Raw genomic sequence first — 12,789 nt, 5'->3', positions numbered from 1 at the left:
AATTTTGGAGCATTTCAGATTTCAGATATTTGGATGGGGATGCTCAAACTATATAGTTATGGAGTCCTTTTGGCCCCACGGAATTGACTCCTCTAAACTCAGAGGCTGTCTTAACAACCTGTTTTGTACTCTCCTGATTTTAGTAAGCTTTTAACTGTAGAAATCACATAAAAAGCTTTAAAATTTTCATGAAAAAACTAGAATTTGCCTTCATTATTTTGTTTTTTTCCCCATCCTTTTATTTCAAGCTTATAGAAAAGTTGAAAGAAGGTACAATAATCTCCCGTTATACCTTTCATCTAGACTCACTGGCCATGTTTGGTTTTCTCTATATGCAGGTGTATATAGGTATGCATCTGTATAGGTATGTGTGTTGTGTCTGTCTTTTTTTTTTCTGAACCATTTGAAAGTAAGTTTGGGGAACAGTTACCAGGCTGCTGCAGTGATCTGTAAGTGGAAATGATGGTGTTTTGTGATGTGAGGATGTCATCGTAAGTGCTAGGAGGAGGCGAGTACAGGACATTTTAGGAGCACACAGGAGAGACTCCTACTGAGTCTTCTGGCTTCCAGAAGAGGCTTCATGAAGACAGTGACTGGTAAACTACAACCCAAAGGACTGTTTGGAATTAGCCAGGCAGCTGGTGGAACACAGCATTGCAAAGGAGGAGAACGTGCGTTTGAGGAAACTGCATGTAGATATGTGTGTCCAGATCATCCCAGGTTGAGGAGAAAAAATGGGGAGTTGCTGCAAAAAGGAATGAGATTTTTTTTTTTTCCTGAGATGGAGTCTGGCTTTGTCAACCAGGCTGGACTGCAGTGACACAATCTCAGCTCACTGCAACCTCCGCCTCCCAGGTTCAAGCAATTCTCCTACCTCAGCCTCCTGGGATTATAGGCGCTCAACACCATGCCTAGCTTATTTTTGTGTTTTTTAGTAGAGATGGGGTTTCACTATGTTGGCCAGGCAGGTCTCCACCTCCTGACCTCAAATGATCTGCCCATCTCAGCCTCCCTAAGTGATGAGATTACAGGCCTGTGCCACCTTGCCTGATGGGAGTAGACCTTAGAGGGCCTTTTAAGCCAGGCTTAGGAATTGAGAGTTTATTTTAAGGGCAATGAGGAGCCGTTGAAAGTGTTGTTTGTTTGTTTTTTGAGATGAAGTTTTGCTCTTGTTGCCCAGGCTGGAGTGCAATGGCATGAGCTTGGCTCACTGCAACCTCTGCCTCCCGGGTTCAAGCGATTCTCCTGCCTCAACCTCCAGAGTAGCTGGGATTACAGGGATGTGCCACCATGCCCAGCCAATTTTGTGTTTTTAGTAGAGATGGGGTTTCTCCATGTTGGTCACGCTGCTCTCGAACTCCCAACCTCAGGTGATCCACCCACCTCGGCCTCCCAAAGTGGTGGGATTACCGGCACGAGCCACCGTGCCTGGCCCAGATTTGCAATTTTGAAAGAATACTCTGACTGGAGGGTGAAGAAAGAATTGGAGAGAGGTCTGAGAAGAGGCAAGGGGGCCAGTTAGGATCCATGGGCAAGATGGTGGCAGTGAGAATGCAAAGAGGTAGATGAGATTTTCAGGAGGAAGACTTGACAGCACAGAACCAGATAGGGCGTGGTGAGGTAGAGACTGCGGAAAGTTGCCGGGCGTGGTGGTTCACATCTGTAATCCCAGCACTTTGGGAGGCCAAGGCAGGTAGATCACGAGGTCAGGAGATTGAGACCATCCTGGCTAACATAGTGAAACCCCGTCTCTACTAAAAATACAAAAAATTAGCCGGGCATGGTGGTGGGCACCTGTAGTCCCAGCTACTCAGGAGGCTGAGGCAGGAGAATGGCATGAACCCAGGAGGTGGAGCTCACAGTGAGCTGAGATTGTGCCACTGCACTCTAACTTGGGTGACAGAGCAAGACTCTGTCTCCAAAAAAAAAGAAATTGCGAAAAGTCAGGGGCAAGTCCCAGCTTTCTAGCTTGGGCAGCCGAGTGGGCGATGGAGCCCTTGACTGAATAGCCAGGGAGGGAGGAGACACTGAGGTTGGTTGTGGGTGTGATTCAAAGTGCTTGTTGGAGATGAGTTAGAGATGTCTGGCTGGCCCCTCTGAACTCCAGGATGGAGGCCTGCGTGGGAGGCAGTGCAAGCACGTCACGCCCTGTGCCTTCTTCCCACACAGCCTTGGCCTCACCATGTGTGTAAGGAGCTGTTTCCAGTCCTCCTGTCTCCAGTGGGCGTGGAGGACAACCTTCCTCAAACACATCCAGCGCAGGCACCAGGGGTCCCACGGATGGACGCACCTTGGAGGCAGCACCTACAAAGCAGTGATTTTCGACATGGGCGGAGTTCTCATTCCTTCTCCTGGAAAAGTCGCTGCGGGTGAGCTATTCATTCTGCTTCACTTTGGGGGACTAGGGTGGCGGTGGGAGAATGGAGGGTGATTGGGAAGGCAGAGGGGAACACTTGGGCAGCAGCGTGTCCTAGCAGGCCATGCTCTGGCTCTCGAGTCGAATTCCAAGCACCACTAGGGGGCTAAGTGTCTTGGGCGCGTGGTTCAGCTTCTCCAAATCTTACTTTCCTCATCATTAAATGAGAGCTAATGGTAGTGCCTTCCTCCTTGGGATCTGGCGGAGAGTTATCCATGGGAAGCACTTGCTTAGCACAGTGATTGCTCAGTGCATCCTAAATTCTCAATCAATGATGAGCTGCCATGAGTATTGCAATTAGAATTTAACCACCAAGGCAGGGCACAGTGACAGAGGCCTGTAATCCCAGCACTTTGGGAGACCGAGGTGGGAGGGTCGTTTGAGCCCAGGAGTTCAAGACCAGCCTGAGCAACATAATGAGACCCCATATCTGCAGAAATTTAAAAAATTATCAGGGCACGATGACATGCACCTGTAGTTCTAGCTACTCAGGAGGCTGAGGTGGCGGGATCACATGAGTCCAGGTGGTTGAGGCTGTAGTCAGCCATGATCATGCCACTGCACTCCAGCCTATGTAACAGAGGAAGACCTTTACTCAAAAACAAACAAACAAAAACCCCAAAGAATTTAACCACTTTTTCTTGGGAACTGTGCTACTTCTGAAATCTAGAATGCTGAAAGTCCCCTTTTGATTACAGCCTTCCTCTGTTCTACCCCACTCCCTCTAAACCTGCTTCTGGACTAACAGGGTAAGGGTCAGCCCTCTGGTCTCTGGTCTTCTCTTTACCTGCCCCTTCCTGGTTTTACTTCTTTTCTACTCAGTTCAGCTTTTATTAGTTAGAGTCGTTTTGGCTTCAAGCAGTAGAAAACCTAACAAAATAGTGACTGAAACAAGCTAGAAGTTTCTCTTGCACATAAAAGCCCAGGTATGTGGTCTGGGGCACTGTGTGATGTGACTTCGTGGTATCAGGGACTCCAGCTCTTTCTAGCATGTTGCTCTGCTGTGACTTTTCATTTCCACTCTCACCTCATGGTCTGTCTTGGCTGTCTCACCTGCTGCTATCACATTCTCATGCCAGCCAGCAGGAAGGACAAAGGGCCAGACAGCCATCCCTCTCCTTTTGAGCTTCTGTGGTGGCTGGTTGGCCAGTTCTCCATCGTGAGTCAACCCAGGCACAGGTTTTCTGTGCCTGCATGTCTAGGCTTTCCAGCACTGCTAACCAAATTACTCAGCCGTGCAAACTGGCTGCACAAGCTAGTTTCTGAGCTCCAGCCTCAGGTGGGCCCTTGGTGCTACGCCTGAGCCTCTCTGTTCCTTCACTCGTATCTCTCTGTTTCTTCACTCATATCTCTGTCATGTTTACCTCAGGGGCTGTTCTAGACTGTCCACTCCTCCTGCTCCTTACCAACCCCAAATATTCTTGTTCTGCAGACAGCTGAATCTATTCCTTTACAAAGAACGTAAAGACCAAGCCTGAGCAACACAGTGAGACCCCATCTTGAGCTAGGATTGCACCAGTGCACCCCAGACTGGGCAACAGGCTTTTTTAGAGAACCTGTCTCTAAAAAAAAAAAGGCAGCGGGGAAGAACATAAAGATCAGTGAACAGAAAGTTTCTTGACTTTCTCCAGAATATCTTAAGAACCAATTCACTTCTCTCCATTCCCACTGCCTCCACCCTTGCCTTCTCTCACCCAAATGATGTCATCAGCCTCCTAACTCTTTCCCTGCCTCTGGCTCTCTGGATTTTACAAAATCTCCTCCCAGCTCCAGAATTACCTTTCTAAAACATAGATCTTGCTTCTGCGCTTAGCGGCTCACACCTGTAATCTCAGCACTTCAGGAGGCCAAGGTGGGCAGATCACTTGAGCACAAGAGTTCAAGACCAGCCTGGCCAACCTGGTGAAACCTCATCTCTACGAAAAATACAAAAAACTTACCTGGGTGTGGTGGTGCATGGATGTAGTCCCAGCTACTTGAGGGGCTCTGGTGGGAGGATTACTTTAGCCCAGGCGGTTGAGGCTTCAGTGAGCTGAGATTGCACCACTGCACTCCAGCCTGGGTGACAAAGTGAGACCCTGTCACAAAATAATAAATAAAATAAAATAAAATAAAGCATAGATCTTGTTCCTTTCATCCCTGGCTTGAAAACCTTGAATGCCTGCATGTAGTCCCCTAGATTAAGTCTGGAAGCTTTCGCCTGGGATTCAGGGCCCCTCTCAGTTCTAGCTTTCCTGCTATGGACTACCTGATGCTCCCCAGGCATGCCAGGTGCATTTGCATGTTTGTGCCTTTGCAAGCTCTGTTTCCTCCCTGTCTCCTCTGCCTGTTCAAATCCTGCTGATGCTTTTAATGGCAAATTTAAGGGGATATTATTCAGCAATGACTGGAAGAACACTCAATAAATCTCATGGTTGTTACTAACTTCAAGAGTCCTCTTCTGTCAAGGCTTCTCCAACCTTATTTGCAACCTGGGCAGAATGTTCCTGGATAGCCAATTCCCATGCAAGTTTCACCTTCACCGAGACATTATAGTTTGCAGTGGGATGTGTTCATGTCTCCTCTATGGGGCTCTTGGATTCCAGGACCCCAGATCTGGGATTTCTTCACTTCACTGTGGCAGTGTTAGCTCTGCAGGCTGTCTCAGTCATTCAGGAAATATTTGATGGGTAGGTGTGTGAACAAAATAGTGATGCCTTATACTTTGTCTTTTGCTTGACTGGAGCTTCTAATGTTGTTTATTTCAAATGAACCATATCAAGGGTCATTTGATAAGAATATGCTAGAATTGGCCAGGTGCCGTAGCTCACACCTGTAATCTCAGCACTTTGGGAGGATGAGAGATGGGCGGATCACTTGAGGTCATGAGTTTGAGACCAGCCTGGCCAACATGGCGAAACCCCATCTGTACTAAAAATACAAAAATAAGCCAGGCAGGGTGGTGGGCACCTGTAATCGCAGCTACTCTGGAGGCTGAGCAGGGAGAATCGCTTGAACCGGGGAAACAGAGGTTGCAGTGAGCTGAGATCACACCATTGCACTGCAGCTTGGGAGACAGAGCAAGACTGTCACTGCAGCCTGAAACTCCTGGGCTCAAGCAGTCCTGCCTTAGGCTCCCAAGTAGCTGGACTACAGGTGTTAGCCACTATGCCTAATTTTTGTTTTAGAGATGGGGTCTTGCTATGTTGCTCAAGCTAGTCTCAAACTCCTGGGCTCAAGTGATCCTCCTGCCTTGGCCTCTTGAGTCTTTGGAATTATAGGTGTGAGCTACCATGCCTCACCTGCTGTCTGTTTTTGTATGGCCTGTCATCCAAGAATGACTTTTATGTTTTGAAATACTAATTGAAAAATATCAAAACAAGAATAATATTTTGTGACATGTGAAAATTATGTGAAATTCACATTTCCATGTCCATAAAAATGAAATTTTTTTAGAAAACTGTCTTGCTCATTTGTTTACATATTGTCCATGACTGCTTTTGCCCTGCACTGGCAGAGTTGAGTAATTTCAACAGGGTCCCTAACGCCTTCAAAGCCTAAAATATTTACCATCTGGCCCTTTTCAGAAAACCTTGATTTAAGCTATTAGTTTACTATAAAATTAGTACACACAACAAAGAATTCAAAGTACAGCCCAAATATTTTAGTTTTTTATTTTTTATTTTACTTTATTTTTCTCCAAAAATGCATTTTTTTTTTTTTTGAAACGGAGTCTCGCTCTGTCGCCCAGGCTGGAGTGCGGTGGCCGGATTTCAGCTCACTGCAAGCTCCGCCTCCCGGGTTCAGGCCATTCTCCTGCCTCCGCCTCCCAAGTAGCTGGGACTACAGGCGCCCGCCTCGTCGCCTGGCTAGTTTTTTGTATTTTTTAGTAGAGACGGGGTTTCACCGTGTTAGCCAGGATGGTCTCGATCTCCCGACCTCGCGATCCGCCCGTCTCGGCCTCCCAAAGTGCTGGGATTACAGGCTTGAGCCACCGCGCCTGGCCCAAAAATGCATTTTCATACCAAAACTCAAACACTTTAAGATTGAATTTAGGCCAGGCACAGTGACTCAAGCCTGTAATCCCAGCATTTTGGGAGGCCGAGGTGGGTGGATCACGAGGTCAGGAGATTGAAACCCTCCCGGCTAACATGGTGAAACCCTGTCTCTACTAAAAATGCAAAAAGTTAGCTGGGTGTGGTGACAGGCGCCTGTGGTCCCAGCTACTTGGGAGGCTGAGGCAGGAGAATGGCGTGAATCCGGGAGGTGGAGCTTGCAGTGAGCCAAGATCGCACCACTGCACTCCAACCTGGCTGACAGAGCAAGACTCCGTCTCAAAAAAAAAAAAAAATTAGTTGGGCATGGTAGCCCATGCCTGTAATCCCAGATACTCAGGAGGCTGAGGCAGGAGAATTGCTGGAACTCAGGAGGCAGAAGTTGCAGTGTGCCAAGATAGCATCACTGCACTCCAGCCTGGGTGACAGATCAAGACTCCATCTTGAAAAAAAAAAAAATTGAATTCAGAGGGTACAATGATTTCGAAATTTCAGAATGTTTGACTTTAAAATTTTTGTTAGTGTGATAGATGAAAATTCCATCTTTGTGGTTTCTTTCCTTTTCCTTTTTTTTGAGACAGAGCCTCACTCTGTTGCCCAGGCTGAAGTGCAATGGCGTGATCTTGGCTCACTGCAACCTCCATCTCCTAGGTTCAAGCAATTCTCATGCCTCAGCCTCCCAAGTAGCTGGTATTACAGGTGTGTACCACCATACTCAGCTAATTTTGTATTTTTAGTAGAGACAGGGTTTCGCCATGTTGACCAGGTTGGTCTCTTTTTTTTTTTTTTTTTTTTGAGACGGAGTCTTGCCCTGTCGCCCAGGTTGGAGTGCAGTGATGCTATCTCGGCTCACTGCAAGCTCCGCCTCCTGGGTTTACACTATTCTCTTGCCTCAACCTCCTGAGTAGCTGGGACTACAGGCACCTGCCACCACGCCCTGCTAATTTTTTGTATTTTTAGTAGAGACGGGTTTCACTGTGTTAGCCAGGATGATCTCAATCTCCTGACCTCATGGTCCGTCCACCTCAGCCTCCCAAAGTGTTGGGATTATAGGCGTAAGCCACCGGGCCTGGCCTTTTTTTATTTTTATTTTTATTTTTTTCTGTTATTTTAATGTTCATTTGCCTGATTATGACTGAGTTTGAGCCTTTTATTTTTTGTTTTTTTTGAGTTGGAGTCTCACTTTATCACCCAGGTTAGAGTGCAGTGGTGTGATCTCGGCTCATTGTAGCCTCTGCCTCCCTGGTTCAATCTATTCTCATGGCTCAGCCTTTCTAGTAGCTGGGACTACAGGCGTGTACCACCACACCTGGCTAATTTTTTGGTTGTTTTTAGTAGAGATGGGGTTTCACCATGTTGGCCAGGCTAGTCTTGAACTCCTGACCTGAAATGACCCGCGTGCCTCAGGGTTCCAAAGTGCTGGGATTATAGGCACAAGCCACCGCATCTGGCTGACTTTGTTTTATTTGTTGTTGTTGTTTGTTTGTTTGTTTTCTCAGAGAGCATCTTTCTGTATTGCCCAGAATGTCAGGCTGGTCTCAAACTCCTAGTCTGAAGTGATCCTCCTGCCTCCTGAGTAGTGAGCCTTTCTTTTTTTTTTTTTTAATATTATTGGTCATTCAGTTTTTCCATGAATTGCTCACTTTTCTTGCTGATTTTCAGTAATAACCTTTTTTTCTTTTTGAGATGGAGTTTTGCTCTTGTTGCCCAGGCTAGAATGCAATGGCGCCATCTTGGCTCACCACAACTTCCACTCCCAAGTTCAAGCACTTCTCCTGCCTCAGCCTCCTAAGTAGCTGGGATTACACGCATGCACCACCATGCCCGGCTAATTTTGTATTTTTAGTAGAGACGGGGTTTCTCCATGTTGGTCAGGCTGGTCTCGAACTCCCTACCTCAGGTAATCCTCCCGCCTCAGCCTCTCAAAATGCTGGGATTACAGGCGTGAAACACTGCGCCCTGCCAGTAATAACCTTTTATCTGTTATATCACTTGCAAATATTTTCTCTCTTTTATGCATTGTCTTTTGATTTTATTGATAATGTTTTTAGCTGTACCAAAGTTTTCTTTTTCTTTCAAGATGAAATTTCACTCTGCCACTCAGGCTAGAGTAAAGTGGAGTGACCTTGGCTCACTGCAACCTCTGCCTCCCAGGCTCAAGCTATCCTCCCACCTCAGCCTCACAGGTTGCTGGGACTACAGGCTCGCACCACTACACCTGGCTCATTTTTGTATTTTTTGTAGAGATAGGGTTTCACCATGTTACCCAGGCTGGCCTTGAACTTGGGAGCGTAAACAATCTGCCCACCTCTGCCTCCACCTCCCAAAGTGCTAGGATTTTAGCCATGAGTCACCATGCCTAGCCTTCTGTATTGTTTCAATTTTTTAGAATTTTGTTTTTCTGACTTGGATATTTACTGTATTGGGAATTGGTTTTGTGATGGCCTGAAAGAGTATTTAATTTAATTTTTATTCCATATTGAAACCTAGTTATGCCAACCCCATTTATTGAATAGTCACTGCTAAAAGAGTATAAAATACAGAGGAAATTTCCTGCTGCCACCTCGACCCTTTCCCAGTTGATTCCAGACTTCAGTGGTTATCATTGTGAAAAGTTTCTTGTTTATTTTCAAAAAATTGCCCGTGTGTGTGTGTGTGTGTGTCTGTGTGTCTGTGTGTCTGTGTGTGTGTATATAAACTGGATCATATGCTGTAGACTGTTCCATACCTTTTTTTGACTCAGTATGATATTTTGCCATCTTTTTCATATCAGTTGGCATATGTCTAGGATCTAGTTTGGGGGTTAGCAAACTTTTTCTGTAAAGGGCTAGACATAGTGGATGCGATGGCTCGTGCCTACAATCCCATCACTTTGGGAGGCCGAGGTGGGAGATTGTTTGAGGCCAGGAGTTTGAGACTAGCCTTGGCAACATAGTGAGATCCCCATTTCTACAAAAAATAAAAAAATTCCTGGGCATGGTAGCACGCACCTGTAATCCCAGCTACTCAGGAGGCTAAGGCAGAAGGATCACTTGATCCTGGGAGCTTGAGGCTGAAGTGGCCCATGACTGTGCCACAGCACCCCAGCCTGGGCAGCAGCAAGACCCCATCTTTTTTTTTGCTGTTGTGAATGCTACTTGTATTTTAAGACCCCATCTTAAAAAAAAAAAAAAGAAAGGCTAGATAGGCCTTGTGAGTCATATTCTCAGTCACAACTATTAACTTCTACCATTGCAGCAAGAAAGCAATAATAGACAATAGTAAACAAGTGTGGTTGTGTTCCAATAAGACTTTATTTACGAAAATAGGTAGAGCCAGGCATGCTGGTGTGTGCCTATAGTTCCAGCTACTAGGGAGGCTGAGATGGAGGTTCATTTGAGCCCAGGAGTTCGAGGCCAGCCTGAGCAACACAGCAAGACCCTATCTCTTAAAAAAGTAGATAGGAGACAGATTTGGCCCCAAACCATATTTTGCTGACCTTTGGGCAAGTTTATATGTTTTAACATCTGTGTGGTATTCTGTTATATGAATATATCATAATTGATGTAATAAGCACCTTATTAATATATATTTAACTTTTCTAGTTATTTTTATTATGAACAATTCTGCACAAACAGCCTTGTACATAACCTTTGCTTACTTTCATAAATATATATGGAAGAAATTTCTGGAAGTAGAATTACTACATCAAATGTATGTGCATTTCAGATTTTGACAGAAATTATCAAATTGCTGTCTGCGGAGGTTGTGCTTGTTTACGCTCCCATCAACAGCATATGAGGTGCCAGTTTCCTCACATGCTTACCAACTCCGGGGCTGTGAAAAATGCTATATGCTTTAGCTCTAAAATTAAAGAAGTATTTTTTGGATTGAGTTTTAACAGTCTCATTATTTTCAAAGGACATATACCAGATTGTTAACATTGGCTATTTCTGAAAGATAGGATTGCTTGTCCTGTTTCCTTCCTTCCTTCCTTCCTTCCTTCCTTCCTTCCTTCCTTCCTTCCTTCCCCTTCCTCTTCTTTTTTTTTTTTTTTAAGAGATGGGGTCTTGCTCTGTGTCCCCAGGCTGCAATACGGTGGCACCATCATAGCTCACTGCAACCTCAAACTCCTGGGCTTAAGTGATCCTCCCACCTCAGTTTCCCAAGTAGCTAGAATTACAGGTGCATGCCACCACGCCAAGCTAATTTTTTAATTTTTTCTAGAGACGAGGTTTCATCATGTGGCCCAGGCTGGTATCAGACTCCTGGCCTCAAGCGATCCTCCCACTTCGGCCTCCCAAAGTGCTGGGATTATAGGTGTGAGCTACTGCACTCAGCCTACTTTCTTTTGTATAGCTTTCTATGAAATATGTTGTCTGAAAAATTTTCAATGCACAGGCACTACTTTATCAGAAAAAAACAACAAAGGTGTTTAATTCCAAAACAAAAGCTATATGTAAAGTGTATTTTGTCTTAGATATATAATTATGAATGTTGTATGTATATATTTGCCCCCAGGATCTGTACTGTAGACAGAAAAAGCAACTGTGGATGAGGAGAAACAATCCTTGCACAAATGTTCCTAGTATTCCACAGATGCTGATGCTGATCCATCCACTGCCTTATCTCTTTGTGGACAGAAATTTCCTTCTTGGCCAGGCGCAGTGGCTCACACCTGTAATCTCAGCACCTTGGGAGGCTGAGGCAGGCGGATCACCTGAGGTCAGGAGTTTGAGATCAGCCTGGCCAACATGGCGAAACCCCGTCTCTACTGAAAGTACAGAAATTAGCCAGGCTTGGTGGCGCATGCCTGTAATCCCAGCTACTTGGGGGGCTGAGGCATGAGAATCACTTGAACCTGTGAGGCAGAGGTTGCAGTGAGCTGAGATTATATCACTGCACTCCAGCCTGGGTGACTGGGTGAGCCTTTTTCTGAAAAAAAAAAAAAAGACATTTCCTTCCTTATCCACAAAGACAGCATTTCAGGCGAACATTTCAGTGTATCCATTCCATGCTGTGAAGAATTACTATAGCTTATAGAAGGAAGGGCATGTTTGGGGGACCACCAGGATCTGGCTTATTCCTTCAAGTGCTTCCGTAGTCTCTGCCAGGTCCAGGTAAGTGACCTAACATATGGTCTGGTGAATATGAGACCAAGGAAGAAAATTCATCATGCAGTGCCCGGAGTCCTCTCAAGCAAGCACGAAGGACCTGATGCTTCACAGCAGTGTGCTCTCTGTCGTACAAATTAGTATTGTTCTTCCTCTGGGTGTCTAAGATTGAGATTTTGCATTTTGTGAATGTCTGCAAATTTCCGACAGCATCGACCCTGGCAGTACAGCGAGGCCATAGGAACTGGTATGGTAATTTTCCTGAGCTCCCTAAACCCTAGCATGTATCAATGTATTCCACTTTTGCATATTTTACTTCCTATAGAATGGGAGGTGCAGAATCGTATCCCTTCTGGAACTATTTTAAAGGCCTTGATGGAAGGTGGTGAAAATGGGCCCTGGATGAGATTTATGAGAGCAGAAATAACAGCAGAGGGTTTTTTACGAGAATTTGGGAGACTTTGCTCTGAAATGGTGAGTGATAAACATACCTACATTTCCATATTTTTCTTTTTGCCTTGAGTAGTGGTTGCAACATTCATGTATAAGTTAGTTAAACTGAAAATAAAGTGAAACCTTATAACCCATTACATGTTTTAAAGTTATTTCTTACGCCAGGCGCTATGGCTCATGCCTATAATCCCAGCACTTTGGGAGGCCAGAGGGTGGATCACCTGAGGTCAGAAGTTTTGAGACCAGCCTGGCTAACATGGTGAAACCTCATTTCTACCACAAATACAAAAAATTAGCTGGCTGTGGTGGCGCACACCTGTAATCCCAGCTACTTGGGAGGCTGAGGCAGGAGAATCGCTTGAACCTCGGGGGTGGAGGTTGCAGTGAGCTGAGATCATGCCATTGCACTCCAGCTCGGGCAACAAGAGCAAAACTCTGTCTCAAAAAAAAAAAAAAGTTATTTATTTCACCCCTAGGTGTTCAATGTTCAATTTATATATAAATAACTAAAAATATTCTTAGCTGGGCGTGGTGGCTCACGCCTGTAACTTCAGCACTTTGGGAGGCTGAGACAGGAGAACTGTTTGAACTCTGGAGTTTGAGACCAGCTTAGGCAACATAGCCAGACCTCATCTCTACTAAAAATCAAAAAAATTAGCCAGGCATGGTGGCCCACACCTCTGGTCCCAGCTATTCAGGAGGCTGAGGCTTGAGCCCTAGAGACTGAGGCTTCAGTGAGCCATGACTATGCCACTGCACTGCAGCCTGGGCGACATAACAAGACTCTTGTCTC

At 45.5% G+C, this 12,789-nt stretch overlaps 1 protein-coding gene across 3 annotated transcripts in view; it reads left to right on the top strand.

Annotated features, from left to right (window-relative positions):
- ACAD10 (acyl-CoA dehydrogenase family member 10) overlaps positions 1-12,789 on the top strand; it is a 70,394-nt gene that overhangs the window by 6,693 nt on the left and 50,912 nt on the right. For all 3 annotated transcript variants that reach the window (XM_017847315.1, XM_017847324.1, XM_017847334.1), the window contains exons 2-3: positions 2,170-2,369; positions 11,869-12,017. In XM_017847315.1, the coding sequence (XP_017702804.1) occupies positions 2,183-2,369; positions 11,869-12,017 (336 nt within the window). In that variant the 5' untranslated portion in view covers positions 2,170-2,182. The remainder of the gene's footprint in view (positions 1-2,169; positions 2,370-11,868; positions 12,018-12,789) is intronic.

The sequence above is a fragment of the Rhinopithecus bieti genome, unplaced genomic scaffold (genome assembly GCF_001698545.2).
Source record: "Rhinopithecus bieti isolate Rb0 unplaced genomic scaffold, ASM169854v2 scaffold_947, whole genome shotgun sequence".
Taxonomy (NCBI): domain Eukaryota; kingdom Metazoa; phylum Chordata; class Mammalia; order Primates; family Cercopithecidae; genus Rhinopithecus; species Rhinopithecus bieti.
This window is presented reverse-complemented; position numbering and strand designations above follow the sequence as displayed.